General features: G+C 37.9%; 1 protein-coding gene across 4 annotated transcripts in view; it reads left to right on the top strand.

Moving 5' to 3' along the window:
* The window catches only part of PIK3C3 (phosphatidylinositol 3-kinase catalytic subunit type 3), a 69,868-nt gene extending 54,944 nt beyond the window's left edge, over positions 1–14,924 (top strand). For all 4 annotated transcript variants that reach the window (XM_071730373.1, XM_071730372.1, XM_071730371.1 and 1 more), the window contains 2 exons: positions 10,935–11,060; positions 14,168–14,924. In XM_071730373.1, coding sequence (XP_071586474.1) covers positions 10,935–11,060; positions 14,168–14,182 — 141 coding nt within the window. In that variant the 3' untranslated portion in view covers positions 14,183–14,924. The remainder of the gene's footprint in view (positions 1–10,934; positions 11,061–14,167) is intronic.
* Positions 14,925–18,941: the final 4,017 nt, after the last annotated feature.

Below are 18,941 nucleotides of genomic sequence, written 5' to 3'. Positions count from 1 at the left end.
TTGGTTTTACTTTTTCAGCTCATAAGAGCAGTTAAATCAGCTGGGATAAGAATCATCTTAAACCCTTACAGAATGTTGAATAGGTCACTGTTCTTTTTTTTTTTTTTTCATAAGGTTTTGGAAAACTCATTCTGGATATTAAATTCTCATTAGCCTGTCTGAAATCAGTTATAAGCTTTGTTAGTACTAGTAAAAAGAAGAACAAGATGTCTTGTGTCTCTTGGGCTGAGTGGCAAGTTTCTTCAGTCATTTAACAAGATAATACTGTACATTGTTGTAGGAAAATTGAATAAATGCTTTCAGCATCTCAATTGATTTTTTTAATTATTTTTTTAGAGTTTTAAACAAAAAATCCATATATATTTCAACAGAAGCAAATCAGCTAAAGATCCATTTTGAACTGACCTGTAAAATTAAATTACCTTTATGTGAGTCAAGTCAATAGCTATTTCAATTGTGATAGTACTTTCATGGAAGACAAAAGTAGAGTTTTACAAACGTTTTTGTGTCTGTTTTTGTTTGCTGCTTAGTAGTGTATGTGGAAGTTCATAGGAAGTGTTTTCCTGATTGGTGCTGTAGTAATGTTCATCCTCTGCTTACAGAGCTCTCAGTTTTGTTTGTGGGGGCTGGCTGAGCTAGTGATGCTCTGGTCTCACTTAGGCAGTCAAATGACTGAGGCAACAGGGTAAAGGTAACCTTAGCTAAATGTGGCCATAAATCAGAATACTGCTCTGTGATTAAATGACAGGTAATTTTGTATAGTAGAAAAAATCAGGATTGTTTTATTAAAAAATGCTTACTGAAGGGAGTATTACACATCAGTTGTTCTGGCAAACAATTCCTTTGGCATAGAGATCCTTGTGATTCATATTCTTATTTATTATTCTAAAGATTACTTTTAAAGAAAGGGTTCTTTTTTAATGTTTTGATTCCTCATTATGATGTTAGATTGTAGCTCATATTCCTATCTAATCTTCAGCTTCACAAAATTACATATATAAAGCAGCCTCTTCACTTCAGATGGGTAGAGATATCAAAATGCTTTTTGTTGGAGGAAATAATCTGCCTGCTGGTAATAAAAATATGGTGAGATGTAAAACATGCTAGTGAGTAAAGCTGCCTTTGGAAATAATTTTTGGTGTTCCCCTTTGCTGAACTTTAAGAAAATAATCTGAGTTTTTAGAATCAGAATGAAGTTTTAAATTTTGTAACTACATACATATTCTAAATCTAAATTTGCAGATACCATTAAGATAGTGATGGCTAGAGTAAAATAAATTGAAACAGAATAATGAACACTAATGTCATTTTGTATGACTTGATTTCTTTTTCTCTCTTACATAAAATTTCTTGAGATATATGTATTGCAACATGATGCTCATTAGTTAGACTGAAAGGATCATGGGAAATCATCAGTCCTTTGAATTTCTTATATTGAGATAGATCTGGAAACAACTGGATTATTTGAATTTTGATATTTCTTTTTAAAATAATTTCAGACTATGTTTCATTAAACTCTTCTAGAGGTGGTGATTCTGCCCCTCTCCTCCAGTTCAGTGAGATCTCACCCACAGTGCTGTGTCCAGTTCTGGAGCCCCTAACCAAATGAAGGACCTGGAACAAGTCTAGAGGAAGGTTTGAAGATAATCAGAGAGGTGTCTGACAGAGTTGGGGTTGTTCAGCCTGGAGAAGAGAAGGTTCTGAGGAGACCTTAGTAGGAGTCTTTCATTACCTGAAGGGCATACAGGAAAGCAGGGGGGGGCACATTTGCAAGGATGTGTAATGATAGGATGAGATTTAATGGTTTCAGACTGCACATAACGACATTGTTTACATGAGGGAGGTTAAGACACTGGCACAGGTTGCCCAAAGAAGTTGTCGTTTCCCTCTCTGTGGATAATTTCAATGCCAGCTTGTATGGGGCTTTGAGAAATCTAGTGGAAGGCTTCCTGGCTTATGCCAAGGGAGTGGACCTGTCCAATCCAAAACATTCTATGATTCTGCTGAAGGATGACAGTGTGGATTTTCCCTTCCTGTTAGTTTACAAAGAAACAGAAATTCCCAATTACTTCAATGAGAGATGGAAATTTAGAGCATGCTGGAGTTCCACTGCACCTTCTTACTCACTTTGAGTAACATCTGTTTTCAGAAATTAAATCAGTGCTGACCATCCAAATGCTTAAAATCAAACTGAAAATAAATTGGTCAGCATTGGCATGAAAAACAAAAAAAGCTGCATTTGAAGCTACAGGTCTCTTCTTTGAGAGTATATGTAGAAATATTTTTCAACCAGCTATCCACTTTCAGCATGTATACCAAATAGAACTAGATAAATTGGCTATTATCTTTCAGTTATAAGAAAAGCTTGTTTTGGTGACTCACTTCCCTCCCTCCCTTCAATTGCTACTTCTCACTGTAGAAAAACACAGAAAACAGTGTTTACAAAACTATACAAAATTATCCCCATCTTCCTAGGGCTCTCCTCAAATTACTCATTTTTGTTTGACAGAAAAACATTTGTCAATTTTTTACCAAGAAAAAGTTGCTGCAGAGCTTGGAATTAGTTACTTTTTATATCCATCTGTCTCTTTTTCTCCTCTCCATACTATTTAAAAAGAAAACTGTCAGTCTGGTTTTCTTAACATCATATTCCATGACACCATTCTCCTACTGCCACCCTCTAATTTAGGCTTTTCTGCAAATCCACTTTGGCTTAAGCATGTCACAAAATGAAATTAAATTGGAATGTAGCCAAAGATTCTCCCCAGCTTGCCTCTCCCTTTCTGTGGCATTTCGGACAGTTGCCTTTAAATTTTCCACTCTTACCGTGTTCTTTTACGCTTCTAAGTTTTCAGGAAAAGGATCGGGCTGAAATCTTCCTGTCCATTTGGCAGTGCATAACTGGTAATAAAACGAAGGTTTCACTCCACACAGCTTTTTTTCCTGCCAATGCTACTTGCTTTTTTACTTCCAGTACAGCTGCAACACTAATTGCTAATTGTCAGGCTTTCTTAAATTAGCCAGTGCTATAAATCTAAGTAGTAATGACTAAAATCTGGAGTCAATTATACAGCCAGTTTTGCGTAAGGAAGCAGTAGACCATCAGTCTTCAGATGTAGCTAATGTATTCAGCATTGTCACCTCCTAACAAAAAAAGCTTTTGATTTTTCTACAGGAAAGCCAGATGGGTTCTATCTGTCCTTCATAGCAAGCTTGACCTTTAAATTGGAAAACATCAGGGACCAGTGATTCATTGACGCACAAAGAACTCGACAGGCATTAAAGGACAGCGTCCTAATTGACTGAGCTGTGTTTCAGATACCCATTGATTAAAAAAGGTGCTGCAAAGAGGATGCAGCTGCAACTGTTCTGTTGTGAATATAGACTCAACACCTGGCTTCCAACATGCAGTAGGTGACTGCTGTTTTTGGAAGCAGCCCCATTGAGTTTTGATAGCACCTTTGGTTACATGCAGGAAAAGACTAAATTGAAACCATTCAACAGAGTGAAGAATCTTCTTCCTATGGAGTGTAACACTGAGAGCACCCTCAGTGTTTCTAAGACTGTGAGAACATTGGCTAGGTCTCTTCCACCTTGGTAAGAAAAAGAACATTTTAAGTGTTTGGAAACTATCAAGGGAGAGCTGATATGTTTTTCCTTTATATTAAGCATAGCAGAATAAAATCAGTTTTGTTCTACAAGTATAAAAGCTGAGGCAGAGAGACAGTGTGATTGTAAGTCCAGAGTTTTGGAGCTAGCCCTTTTAAAGCACAAAGTAATTTTGCTGGTTTCTTCATCTGGTAGTAAAACTCCCTGTGTTTTTCCATTTCTGTGCTTTTTCACTGTCCTTTGTCCTCCCCGTGAGTCAGTCAATGGATACTTGAGAGCTGAGTACATCAGTTAGCAAATGGAAAAGGACTTGTGATGTCAGCTTGACAAGCCTTTTTAAGACAGTGAGTGTCAGTTGCTTTTCATCCAGTATTTGTTAAAAGGTGAAGCGAGGAAACATTTATGAGATATATGAATGCCAAGAGGAAGCTTAATTTTATAGCAGAAATAAACTCAGTTTTGCTTGGTCGAAGTCTTTTCATTTCAGTATTTAGATTTGCTTGCTACTCTGGGGAGGTTCATTCTTTGTACAAGTGTCACATTGACATGGAGCTTATTTTGCCTAGCCAGATGTTCATCTTCCTGTCCATTTGGGTAATGATGCTGCAGCCTTTGTGTTTCTGGGCTGTTGAGTTTGTATTAATTCATTTCAAAATACATAAAAAAAAGATGTAAGCCTCATATGAACCAAGTATGAGAACACTTCTGTACTCCTGTTTATTTAACGCTGCATACTTGGTTATAAGGTTTCAGTGAATATGATGGAATTCTGAGCTAGAAGAGGATCACTTTTGTGTACTGAAGCAGGTAAAACTCTTATTTTCATGGAAGTTTAATACAGAAACGTTTACTAATGTCTTTATTGTCTTCTATTAAGAATAAAGTATTGTAGAAGCCTATGGATGCTTGTTTAGAAACTAAAGGTATTTTCAAATCAGTCTTGAAAACAAAAGCTTGTCTTAGAATAGTCTTTTAAATAAAATAGTTCATGTAAAAAGAGCATCTGTAGTTTGTAAAGTGTGTTGTTAGGACAAGCAGCAGGGGAAACAGGAAAGTAGGTGAGGAAGATGACAGGTGGAAAATCTTAAGCAAAGAATTTAATGCCAGTTTCTGCTACACAAGCATTGAATGTTGGCTTTTGATAGTACAATAGTTGGGAAAGCAAAACAGTTAAAATAATGAAACCCCTGCTTTTTGGGCTACCGGTTAATTTTTATCTGTGGTTTTACTACTAGTCAGGGTGCTTAACCTCTGCATATTATGACTTAGTGCAAAAGGACACCGATATTTCTCTTACAAATCATGCTGATTTTGCAGTGAGCAGTCCTTACCTATATTGGAATTATAAAATCATTAGCTGGCAGTCACAGTAAACACCAGCAGTGCTGCTTAATGTTGGTGGAAGAATAAATACTGGAGCAGCCAGCAATCTTCAGAATGGCTGACTTGCAAAGTACTCTGAAAAGTAAATAGAACCGAAAAGGTTTCTTGCATGTACTTGTGATTTGTTACCTCAGAATATATTGCTACATTCTTCAGTAGTTGAAAGCACTGCTGTGAATGTCCGTGAATTGGATGCTGCCCTGAAGTTTATAAAACATTCCCAAAAATTGCTAAAAATTCTGCTTCAACATGGAGCCTTGGGTATCTAATTGATTTTAGGTAACATTTTAGTAGAGAGAAGATGCTGCCAAGTAAAAAGGGAAAATCTTGAGTTTCATACAAGGATAACTATGGCCTCTACAGTACAGTTGGTCAAACTTGTGGACAAACATACAAACCTGCTCTTTCATGAGAGAAAAAGGGTAGTCTTATGGTTAAGGAGTAAGAAGTTAAAATCTTGGAGCTTTGCAATGAAGTTCAGTAACCTGCACTAGTACTGTTCTAGGGTGGGTTTCTGTGTGATCTCAGTCCCCAGGTCACACTTCCAACAGTACAGAATAGCAAAATACTGAAGGATAGACACAGAGATTGATTCAGCTGAATTAATTCATAGGCCTTCCACTACAGTGCCGTAAGACCTTTAATAGATACTAGTTACAGGAAAACAAAGAAAGTAAAAAACACCTTCAAAAAAATCACTGTTTCTGTTAACTGTTTTGTAAGGTGATGGAGCAGTTAAGTATCCAGTTCCTCCTACTGTAGTTGTTTTTCTGTTGAGTTAGTTTCAGTGTTAGTAGTTAAGTGTCCAATTTTAGATGGAATAATCATGATGTACAGTGGTATTTCTTTTTGATTTTGCTGTAATTCTTTTTTTTTCTTTTTTTTGGCTTGTTCATTTGCTATAGTCCTGTCTCTGTGTGACTGCAGCAAGCAATGATCAGCTTCTTTCCCTGTTCTTGTCATCATTTCAGCTCCATGTAATCTGTATTTAAATGCATCTCCCCTCACCCCCATCTCATCTTATTTTCTTCTGAACTGTGCCTTGTGGTTTATGGCCTCTTTTATTTTCTTTGCCTTTTGAAAAAGTCAGTCTGAGAGTAAGTAATGAGAACTGACAGTGACTTCCTTTTACAGGACACTTCAAATTTCACTGAAGTATAATAAATTTTCTAGTCATGTCGATACATGTAACTGTATTCCTGTTCTTGCACATTATATTAGTAAACTGGCCACTGTGGAGGAAGATAGGGAATGGAAAACTTGAAACCTTGACTCTCAGTGTTAGTCTTTGTGAACTCCCTAGTTCTTTAGGTTCAGCCTTTATATCCTTAAACATAAAATTCTGCTGTGGAGGCCTGATGTTTGTAATCAATGTGTGTATACAGTATGGGATTTGAAATTTTCCTTTCTAGAAAAGTTTAACCAGTTTCACCATCTATGTTTCTTTTATTTCTTGACACACTAATGAGTGATACAAAACAATTTAATTTAAATGGTAAGATGAGAGTGCTAAATAATTAAGATAGCACATTTTGTGTGCCTTCATGATGGTGGCCATTCCTCTTTATTTGGTAAAACGATATAATTGTGTATCTCATCATAATATGACTTGCCTCCCCCCATTCTTACTCTATTTTTTGTTACACCATCCGAAAAAGTCTTCCTAATTGCATCTCCTGTGTGATAAACCACTGGCTTTCAGAATACACGTTTTTCTTTGTAGCTCAGAGGTTTCAAATAAAAATTACTACTGGATTTATTACAAGAATTGGAAGTCAGTATATATTTATCTTGTTGCTGCAGCTTGAGTCATCTTGCCGTGCTTCTGAGATAAGTTTCAGCCGTCACTCTTAATTACAGTGCTGAAAAACTTTAATCCAAAGGTCTAGTACTCAGCAGCACTTGATTCTGCTGTTAATTTTAAGCTGACTGAAAGGTTTAACAGTGTGTAAGTTTATTTCCACATACATTAGCGTTCCAGTCTGTTCCTGGTGAAGGTGGGAGATGGGTTTATATAGTCACTGATTCCATAGAATGAAGTTAAATCTTAACATCTCTAACTGCAAGATTTTCTGAATTTTTCTCTGAATTAGAATATTAATCAAGCACTTCAGCAATAGAGTTGTGTAACAGTGTTACAGTGCTTTGGTTTGGTTTGGGGTTTTTGGGGTTTTGTGTTGGTTTTTTTTTTTTGGTTTTTTGGGGTTTTTTGTTGTTGGTTGTGGGGGTTTTTTTGTTCTGGTTGTTTTTTTTATGTTTGTTTTTGGTTGGTTGGTTGACACTGCAGTTAGCAATTTTTCTGAACACTTATTGTGTCAGCTTTTCTATGAGTCTGAAAACAGAAAGCTGACATAAGTCTGTGCCCCACTCTGGGGAGGTACTGAGCTTGCACATAGTTGCAAACATAGGAATAGTCCATTGTATTTATTACTGGCTGTCAAATGTGTTTTGACGAAAAAAAATTTTTAATATTAGCCTGAAATATCTTCTAAATATCCTCCTGGGACTTGTTTTCTTTGCAGTTTGGATTTTATTGGCTTCATTATTTTGTATTGATCAAATTCCTTTTTGAGAGGAAATTGAGGAATAACTGGATAAATGCTTACTTCGAACATAGCAGCAACAGAATTTTAACAGTATTTTTAGTGAAGCAGTGTTATGTTTCCTACTCGGTTACCCTTTTTTTAAGTTATGCTTTTCATTGTAGTAGTAAAGGGCACTATTGGAATATATTGCCTTTGAAAAGAATGTGGAGTAATAGTAGGTGTAAATTTTGGAATATTTTGCTGTCATAAAGAGGGTACTTTCATATGCAATATCCCTGTTGCATAAAAATTAATACAAAATGGAGAAAAAAGGTATTATCTCAAATATTCAACCTTATTGAGAACATTATTGAAATAATTTGGCTCATTTATTTGTTGATGCTTAATTAAGGTCTGTGCATGGAAAATGGTCAGGAAAAACTTGATTGCATCCTAGTCTCCTCTAGTCATATTCTGGAGATGGTTTAAGAAGGTTAACAAATAATTTTGATATTTACTTTCATGAGAGAGATTTCTGATGGACAGTTCTTTAGTGTAAGAAGTTTTAATGATCTCAACTGCTTCAGATGGAAATTGGACAAATTCAGATAGGAAATAAGTCACAATTGTTAAATAGGGGAAATTAATCATTGAAACAATTTAGGCAGGTTGTGAAGCATTCTGTATAAAGACCCTGTAAAAGGGATTGTCATATCTAAACTATAAGTTGCGTATTTGATGCAAGAATTGTCTTACTAGTTCATCATCTCCACAAAAGATCAATTTTCTGCAAATAATGTGAATTTGCTAGGCAATTTTCATATTGTCATTAGCACTGCTTTTCAAAGTGACTGGTACTCTTAAACTTCAGGGGTAGGATGCTGACACATAGAATGCTGACATCTTAGACTCCATAATTATAATACAACATGGACTTCAGGTGGTTTTAAACATCCCCTGGCACAGCTTTGCACCATTTTGCTGATTTTTATTTCAGAAAGAATCTGAACACTTACCATTCCTTTCTGCAGACTTTGCTGCAGAGCCAGCACTTTAGAAAACTTAGAAGATTATAGAAAATTATGTTTTATATCTTCAGTTTCCTACATAGATAATTTGAACTCATCCAAAATGCTTATTTATGCCTCTCTTAGTTTTGTGAGGGATGAGGCATATCTGCAAAAGTTATTTGGCTTCTCTAAAGCAAAGTCTTTTTTTTTTTTTTTCTGGATTTTTTTGTTTGGTTTGGTTTGGCTTGGCTTTGCTTGTTTTTTTTTGTTTTTTTTTTTGGTTTTTTTTGTTTGGTTTGGGTTTTTTTTGTTTGGTTTGGGTTTTTTTTGTTTGGTTTTTTTTGTTTGTTTTTTTTTTTGTTTGTTTTTTGTTTGGTTTTTTTTTTTTTTTTTTTTTTTTGCTTGTTTGGTTTGGGTTTTTTTTTGGTTTGGTTTTTTTTTTTTTTCTCTATAGAGATCTGTTTAGGCTCTTGCCAGTTTTATGTACAGAGGGTTTTTTTGAGTATTTCCGGTGTCCCCCAGGGATCAGTGTTGGGCCCGGTTCTATTTAATATCTTTATTGACGATTTAGATGAGGGGATTGAGTCCATCATCAGCAAATTTACAGATGACACAAAGCTGGGGGGAAGTGTTGATCAGCTGGAAGGCAGGAGGGCTCTGCAGAGGGACCTGGACAGACTGGAGAGTTGGGCTGATCCCAATGGGATGAGGTTCAGCACGGCCAAGGGCCGGGTCCTGCACTTTGGCCACAACAACCCCATGGGGAGCTCCAGGCTGGGCACAGAGGGGCTGAGAGCAGCCAGGCAGAAAGGGACCTGGGAGTCTGGATTGACTGGAAGCTGAACGTGAGCCAGCAGTGTGCCCAGGTAGCCAAGAAGGCCAATGGCATCCTGGCCTGTATCAGGAACAGTGTGGCCAACAGGTCCAGGGAAGGGATTCTTCCCCTGTACTCAGCCCTAGTGAGGCCACAGCTTGAGTCCTGTGTCCAGTTCTGGGCCTCTCAGTTTAGGAAGGCTATCAAGGTCCTGGAGCAGGTCCAAAGGAGGGCAACCAGGCTGGTGAAGGGACTCGAGCACAGATCCTATGAGGAGAGGCTGAGGGAGCTGGGGCTGTTCAGCCTGGAGAAGAGGAGGCTCAGGGGAGACCTCATCACTCTCTACAACTCCCTGAAAGGAGGCTGTAGCCAGGTGGGGGTTGGTCTCTTTTCCCAGGCAACTCTCAGCAAGACAAGAGGACACGGTCTCAAGTTGTGCCAGGGGAGGTTTAGGTTGGACATTAGAAAGAATTTCTTTACTGAGAGGGTGATCAGGCATTGGAATGGGCTGCCCCAGGAAGTAGTGGATTCTCCATCCCTGGAGATATTTAAAAAGAGACTGGATGTGGCACTCAGTGCCATGGGCTGGGAACTGCAGCGATAGTGGATCAAGAGTTGGACTTGATGATCTCTGAGGTCCCTTCCAACCCAGCCAGTTCTATGATTCTATAATGGTGCTTGTGAGATATTGCCATCTGGAGCAGTCCTGATCAATTGCCATGGAATTAGTTGGAATTCACAGAAAAGCACCCACTGCACCTTTGTAAATATTCATGGGTCAAGGCTTTGCCAAGGATGAAATAGGAAAGTATAGATGTTCTTGTTGCCTTCTTATTATAGTGCTTTCAGCTTTTAATTCCTAGACTAATTTCAAATGCATTATTGGTGCAACAGTTAAAATATGTTGCTGTCTAAAGAAAAAATGTAAGGGGTAGCAGTGTCTCCAACTCCATACTTCCAATGGATGGTGGGTATAATCAAAGTTAATGAAATCTCACCTATCTCATAAAATTCAGTTTTGACAGGGTTGCTTTGCTAGTCCCTTCCTTTGATCTTGTGTTCTTTATTTCCTTGCAGTTTCTGAAAGATAATTTTATCTGAAAATAAGCTTAGAATAAGGAAGTGCTTTAAATACCTTTAAAAATGTTTAGGATCATCTAGATTTTTCCAATATTTTTAATATTTTACATGTAAAAGTTTGTTCTTGTTCTCAAGTGGCATTTCATTTTTCTTTAATGAATGTTCAGTATTTTGTCTTTTTCTTGTAGTATTTTAGTTCTGTTTAAACTCTTCAGTCCAGGTACTTCTCTTGAATTTCTGACCTCAAGTTTTGAAATTACTAGTTGGGGGGATGAGGTATAGAGGACTGTTTCTAACTTATTTAAATACTCAATTTAATGAAACTTAAAAGTAGGCATTTTACATAACATTGTTAATTTCCATTTAGCTGCTGTAACTTAAAAGTAAAAGAGAGAATTTCTACTAAGCTTACACAACTAAAATAATTATGTCTGCTGTTTTGCAATTCAGATAGATGAGTGTGTTTTAACTGTTGAATTGAATGTATTTTTGTCATTTCCATTCCCATTCCAGGTGCAGGACAAGTTTCGTTTGGATCTGTCTGATGAAGAAGCTGTTCATTATATGCAGAGTCTAATTGATGAAAGTGTCCATGCCCTCTTTGCAGCTGTGGTGGAGCAGATACACAAGTTTGCACAGGTGAGATACCTTGTCAATTAGTGGACTTTGTGAAAGCTGGATAAGGTGAGAGGCTGTGAGTCATAAGTTCAAGACTTAACTTCAGTGTCTGAGATGATTTAGATAATTTTCTAACAAATTTAAAGTATGTTCTTGGTGCCAGGGCTGGTTCTTAGTGGCCCTAGTTTAGAGAACGCTGGCACATGTGCTGAGTGGAGTGTAACCTGTATTTATGGTAAGAACTGCAAATGGGAGAAGTGGAGTTCTGAGTGAAGGATCCAGAATTTCCTTAGCTTTCATTCCCACAGTATGTGAGTGAAAGTAAACTTCCTTTCTTACGCCTACTTTTGCTAGACAGCCTGACTGTGCCTTGCAGTTAGTTATTTTGATCATTAATAGACACAGCAGATTGCACAGAATCTGCACAGGAGCTCTGCTCATAACATCACCCACATCTTCTCTGTCATTGACACTACCACAGAGAATGATCCCTAGCAGCTATGTGAGCATGTGTCTCCTGTGTCAGAGGCCTGTCCACCTCCCTCAAGTGCAGATCCTGAGGAATAATGCAGTTTTTCGGATCAGAGGTTGGAGGGGATGGCTGAGATCTTTTGCAGGGACAATAGGAATTGGGCTCCTGGCTGCAGGAGGTGTTCAGTGGGGGAATGTCTACATCAGTAAGTAGAAGGTGCTGTTGGATGAGGGTAGCAGACTGAACATTATGAGAGATGGCAAAGAGATTTTTGCCAGATTGTCCTCAAGACCTTGCACATACATAGAGGCTGAACCTCCAACTGCACTGAAGGAGAATTAAGAATACCTCATGCTTAGTAAGTTGGGAAATGGAGACTCCCAGGGTGGGGACAGCTGGAACCTTGACACTTCTGCCATTAGAAGGGATAGCTTTTCTGTCAGCAGAACTGCACCTGGAGAATAGATTCAAGGTGACTGGGAATAGTCAGCATGCATTTACAACAGGGAAATCGTGCCTGATACGGCCTTCACTGATAAAATGGCAGAGCTTGGTGGACTGGGTAAGAGCTCTAGATATTTTTTCTCTTGGCTTTTCAAGGCTATGGCACCGCCTTTCATAATATCCTTATAAACAAACTAGAGCAATATAGACCAGAGAAATGGAAACTGGTTTAGATTGCAAACTGGATGGTGTGTTGGGGTAAGAAAGATTTTATCAGTGTCACAAATTCTATTTGCCAATCACCAGTCATATGTTCCAAGGGTTGATATTGAGGGCAAAATTCTTTAACATACTTATTAATGCCCTGCCTGATGAGATGAAGTATAGTCTTAGCAAATGTGCAGACAGTGTAAAACTAGGAGGAGTAACTGATAAACCAGAAGTGTATGCTACCATTCACAGGGACCTTGATCCTCCAGGAACCTCCAGAAGTTCCAACAAAGGGAAGTGTTGGGTTCCACACATAGTGAGGAATAACCCCATGCACAAGCTCAGGCTGTGGGGAACTGGGGGCTAGATGAGCTGGAAAGCAGCTTTTAAAGGAAAGCCCTGAGTGTTCTGGTGACCAGATTTCTGTTCTGGTGAACCAGTTTCATGTGAGGCAGCAATGTGATCCTGTGGCAAAGACAGAGCACCAGTTTTCCTTAACTGCATTAGGCAGAGTGTTGTGGAAGGTGGAGGGAGTCTTTTCCCTCTGCCCAAGGTATTTGAAGTGCTGTGCCCCATTTGGTCTCCACAGTACTTTGGGCTGTTTTTCTTGGGGTCCTGGACTCCCTATGCTCTGCTCCAGAGTTGGCTATCTGTATGCTTTTAACTTTCCTTTTTACTTTTGGGGTTTCTGCTTAAAATGAAGTCAATAGCATGTTGCTTTTTAAGTGCTTAAGCTACCTCTTGGTTCCAACTGATTCTTCTGCTGGTTTTGGAGTTTGGATTATTGCCTTTATTCCTGTCCTGTAAAAAATTTCATTTGATGGATTCCCCCTACAAGAATACTGGATGCTTGTAAGTGTGAAGAAAATGTGAAAAGTTAAAAATCAGTCAGCTGTTGTCAAGTCTTAAGAACTGAGCTCTAATTTTATATTTTTTTCTAAAAGCCTTAACAATGAAATTAATTAAAATGTAGTTAATATCTGTTCTTTTTATATTACAAGTCAGTAGGACAGTTTTAGTGATATTTAGCACTTCATTAGTCAAAATAATTCTTTCTTTTTTTGTCTGAGGCAGCTTTAAGAATTTGCTGGTTGGGTCTTCACAGGGTCTGTAAATCATTGAACAAATGAACAATTAATGTGTCATTGAATTTGCTGTAAAAGGGTCATCTTACACAATGACCAATTGAAGTTTTCAATTTATTCATGTGTAATGCTGCATTGAACTGCCAGTGGCCTTGCTCTTAATAATAATATAAGTTGTCTAAAAAGGAACAACTAGCAAAAAAACAGCTCTGCACAAGTATTTTGACACATACTTCAGCAGCAGATTTTGGCCACAATAGTTTCCATTTTAAATGCTTTTTATTGAGTTTTTTTATTTAGCAATATTTATTTAACAGTATTTATTCCTTTACTGCTGCTTGTTCCTGGAAAGCCATGTTAATTTTAACAGCATCGTTTATTTATGCAGAGGAATGAAACAATTTCCAATTAAGTCACTAACTTCATGTTTTATTTCCCTTTAAAATTTACAAGACAAATCAGTTACACTCAAGACTCAAGCTAAGCATTGATTAAGGAAATGAAAGCCTGGTGGATGAGAAGTGCCCCACCTAAACTGTAGCTTTACAATTTGTGGCTGTACTAATGGTTGGCTGTCCTCTGCTTAGAAACAAACTCAAATTAAGTAAATGACAATTCTGCAGCATCCCACGATGCAGCTGTAGTTCTTTTGCCTCTGGGCAAAGTTTCTGGTTTCCTTCTATTGGATGCCAAAATAAAATAAAGCAAATTCTACCAGAAGGATTGTGTAGATTAGATTACACCATTTGTCAAGGCTCAGATAAGAGTTGGTATTTGTTCTGCAGAAAAGTTGTGGAAATAGCCTACCTTTAGACATTTTACCAGGTTTTTAAATGTCAAGTTCAATTTATGCGTGTTCTATAAGAGTAAACCAAGTTGTGTAAATACCATGCTATGTGGTTTTTGTTTTCTTACAGTATTGGAGAAAATAAGCCTTTTACTTGGTGGTGGAAACCAGCAAACACTCAAGGAAGAGACTTTCTAAAGCCCACGTGGACTTCACCAGTTTTGGAAGGAAAAAGCTGCAGATTTGGTAACATGGAGAATTCAGAGCTCAGGAGGTAGAGAAGCTTTTTGAGTCTGAACGTTTTTAAACAACCGTTTTTAAAGGAAAATGGTTGTTTTAACCATCCTTGGGGCTCAGATGCTGTGGTATTGCTTTCCAGTGAAAACTTGTGAGCCTCAAAGGTTGAAGTAAGCAACTTTCTCAAGCCAAAGATAACTGGAAGAGGCCGGATTTGAGGGTAAATTCTCATTAATATATTTTCTTATTTAAAAATAGAAATAATTGCTGTACTGAACACACATATGTACAGAACTACAGCAGTGAGGCTACAGCTCCTCTCTGCGGAAGCACCACAGAACCATGGCGATCTCCTCTATTCCCTCTAACCAACTTTGTTCCTTGAGTAAGTTTTAAATGTAATTTGTTTAAACCTTTATTTCCCACCCTCAACAGTGTTACCATTTAGAAAAGACAATCACTTCTCCCCTGGTTACAAAAGTGTTTTTAAATTCTGATAAGTTATCAAGCTGTAGGCAGCGAACTAAATCATGACTAACAGGCTCAGCAACCAGAACGCACAGAGAGTTCCCTATTTCACACTTTTACTCTGGATGTTTTCTGTACAGTGGTTCTATATTCTTGACTCTAATAAACTCTTCGTTGTTGCAGTCTTGAGGTGTAATATTTGGTCTTTTTAATCTTGCCTGCTGAGATGTGGCATACTAGAGGGCTAGATTCATAACTTTGGGGGTTTTTGCAAAGATTTGCACTCCTCAGTTTGCTTGATGCAGGAATACGATCACTCATAAAATTAATTGTGTGCTACATGCTGAGTTCATAATGAATCTGTTTTCAGTGATCAGTTGCTCCTTCATCAATGTGTGAATCTCTTCAAAGGATCTCTAATACACCTGTATTTTCTTTATAATAACAGTTTAAGTCAGGAGGAAGTCCCTCCAAATTTTAAAGATAAGAAGGACTGGTTTTAATCTGAGTCTGGCTGATATTTGTGAGTCAGTCTTGCTTTGTCCTCCTATACTAGCAAACACCAAAAAAGCTTTGAAGCTCTCTCATCTCACTAGGGCTGTGATGGGTGCTTAGCTATTTCATCATATTACCCAAATTTGCTGGTTTAGCACGACTTGATTCTGCACCTCTTTTCTTCCCTGACTTAGAGGAACTGTATTAAGGCTCACTACTTCACGCTTGTCTTAGGTTGAAAGCATGAAACCAGAGGAGTCACAGTAGTACCTCTTACCTTTAGTGGACTCTTTCTTTGAGAAGCAGGAATTACCATTTTATTGTGATGGTTTTTTTAGTCTTGCTGTACCTGGTGGAAATACATATTTCTCTATTACCTCCATTTCTCATAAATTCATTCTACATACAGTACTTTGTGGTGTCTTCCAGTAATACTTCTGAGAACATTTTCAGACATTCAGAGAAAATTCTGCAGAAATTTTTTTTTTTTTAATTTATTTTGAAGGGGCACCCTGTTTACTCACACAACTTTAAATTGTATGATGTAATAAATCTGCATTAATTTAAACTGTATGATGTAATAAAGTAGATGAATTCTTGACTCCTGATTCCCAGCTCTTTTCATTGTATATTTTCTAGGATTTTTCCTTCTTTTCTTTTGAAGGAAACTTACCCTTCCCCCTGCCCAAGAATAATTACAAGGGAAATGGGCATGAGCCATGCCGCATCAGCCGACTGGACAGGCATAGGATGTCTCCTTGTTAAAACACAAAAGGCATTTTCAACCTTACCCTATGGCAAATTCTACTTTGCAAAGATGTTTATAAAGTGTTAAATGTAATTTTTATAAACGCATTACTACTGAATGTGTGGTTGTTCACTAGGTCTTGTGGTTTAAAATTAATATAATTTCCTGTTCATATTCTGGACTATGAAACAGCCTTTTAAAACCATACAGTAAGTCAGCTACAAATGTCAGCCCATTGTTGTGCTAACTAAGCACCAGAGAGCAGTTCTCTCATTCTCCCCATTATCTAGTATCACAAAAATTAACTATACCCAGCCACCTCTGAACCCAAAAATGGAATTTTAAGTATGATGGGTAAGGCTTGTGAAATCATTGACCACTTCATAAATGGAGAGCCTCAGGCACAGAAATGGACTTTCCTGAGTCAGTGGAAAGTAATCCAATGCTGTGTTCACCTGTGCTTCTGCATGTTGAATGATCCTGCGTATATTTTCGGTGTATTTGAAAAGAAATTTTATATAACACAGGACAGCTAAGTGATGACAAATTGTCTGGATATGTATCTGATCCAGCTAGAGACTTTTTCCAGGCTGATCTGCATATTTTGTTCCTATCACTTATGAATTCTTGCAGCATGAAGAACAGGAAAGCACTGCAACTGCTAAGCATACTAGTTATAAGTAAATTAATTATATTACAAATATTAAATACTGTTAATTTTTTAGAAGTCTGTACATTGATAGGCTATTTTTTTAATCTTTTTTCTTTTTTTTTTTTTTTTTTGATCCTAATAAAATAAGTTCTGGTCTTATTTTGTGAAAATTAATGGCTCTTAGCACTTCCTGCAGATCATCTCTTTAAAGTAAAACAATAAAAAGAATGAAACTGGGAAGAATAAGGTTTTGTTGTTTTTTTTTTTAATGAAGGGGATTTTTTCTGTATGAGAATCTCAAGCTTTGAGTTACTGGAGTAAGAACATCCAATAGGTTATCTCTTGTGGCTTGATATTCTATGTAATCAAGTACTTGTGAGTATATTACAAGTCTGTCTCTAATAACTTCTGAATCACTTGAATAACTGCTAGAGTACAAGTCTTAAAATCCTTGTATGTTTCACAAAAGTAGATCCCCACCAAATGGAAGATCCCAGGAGGAGTATCCAGCAGCAGTTTCACCTTGCATGTCTATTTTTATGTGTGCATGTGTGGGGCTGCATGCTAATACAACATTATGTCTAGAATGAGGCTGTGAGCTCCATCGTGTTCTAAAGCACAACGCAGCATCTGGTAGCAAATCAGGCTGTACCAGTTGTGTTGCAGAATAGCTTGTCAAAAGTCATCTTGTTAAGTCTCTTCAGAAAGCACTGCAGAGACTGCAGAAGCAGTCAAAAAATAATTTTGCCATGGTCTTGGTTTTGCTAGCAGTGGAGTTTTGCGTAATTGGAGATAAGAAGTAGTATGAAGCCAGCTTGTTGGTGCTTTGTTTGCCTTTCAGCATCCATCTTGTTTTCATCCGGATCTTATTTTCTTCCGGAATGTCTACTGGTCTGTCAAGATGTAGGGTGAAGGAAGTCAAAGAAGTTATTCCATCTTTTTCTCCCCTACTTATGGACTGTCATTGGTTGTTTTAAACTGTCAGGGGCTTCAGGAGCAGGAAGCGACACAGTTGTCTTTTTTGATGTTTGGGGGAAGAAGCAGTGATTGCCAAAGTAGAATTCTGGAGGGGTGGGGTAGTGGGATGAGTCAGAGGGGGATAGGTTCTTAGCTTTAGTATAAAGAGTCATATATCCTATCAGTAGAAATGTCCCTGTTCTTAGGGACAGCTAGCTGGCTTTGTTCTTTTCAGCAATCTAAAATAAAAAGCACTTTGCAAGGCTTTGGAGGTATAATGGCTTTGGAAAAAGGAAGGAGGAACAGAGAATGGGAAACTTAAAACCTCAGAGAGTGGGGATAGCAGCAAAGGGAAGTAGTATCACTAAATGGCCTGCATTTTGTAGTCAGCAGAGATTTTACTCACACGGCCTGGTGTCATCAGTGGATGGTAAAATACTGTGGTTATTGTGAAGTATCTGAAGCATGTACATTTAAGGAGTCTTAAGGGAGTCATTGAAAACAGATTGCAGGTGGATTGTGTTGGAATAGGTTTTTGTAACCTCTTCAGCTGATGTGATGATTCTTTGTACTAGTGAAGCTAATTTAAGTGCAATATTGCTGTCTTCCTGTCCTTCTAAGCATCTGTGATTTAGAAGGGATTCTGCCAGGGAGAAAAAAATCTTGCTTTCAAGGGTAAAATACTTGACCCTGGTTGCTTCTAGGCTATTGACCAGTGATGGCAGTACACTTGCATGGGTTCAGACCTGGAACAGCAGGAACATTTCTTGGACAGGATTTCATCTCATTCTCATCTAAACGATTTCATCATTTTCACCTCATCTACATAGAGACATTAATCAGTAAAGCTGCATGTGGAATGGTCCTTTCCAACATGGATTATGCTATTCCACTTAAATTCACAATAAAATCCAAATAAAACTTAATTTCTGTATAAAACCTCTCCACAATTAGAAGCTGTGCAAGATTTAACAGAGTCAATGTGAATTCCTTCCCTTGGGAGAAATGTTTCTCCTAAATTTTTCCCGATCCCCCTCATCAATCAGATGATGGCAGTTTTACAGGCTTGTTCAAGAGAGGATGTTCTGTTCGTAGAAGGGATCCTAGAAAGAATCACAGAAAGTGAGGGGCTGGAAGGGACCTTGAAAAATCATCAAGTCCAACCCCCCCTGCAAGAGCAGGGTCGCCTACAGCAGGTCACACAGGAACATGTCCAGGTGGGTTTTGAATGTCTTCAGGGACAGAGACTCCACATCCTCTCTGGGCAGCCTGTGCCAGTGCTGTCACCCTCACACTGAAAAAATTCTTTCTCATATTTATACAAAACCGCCTATGCTCCAGTTTATA

The sequence above is a fragment of the Heliangelus exortis genome, chromosome Z (assembly GCF_036169615.1).
Source record: "Heliangelus exortis chromosome Z, bHelExo1.hap1, whole genome shotgun sequence".
Lineage (NCBI taxonomy): Eukaryota > Metazoa > Chordata > Aves > Apodiformes > Trochilidae > Heliangelus > Heliangelus exortis.
This window is presented reverse-complemented; position numbering and strand designations above follow the sequence as displayed.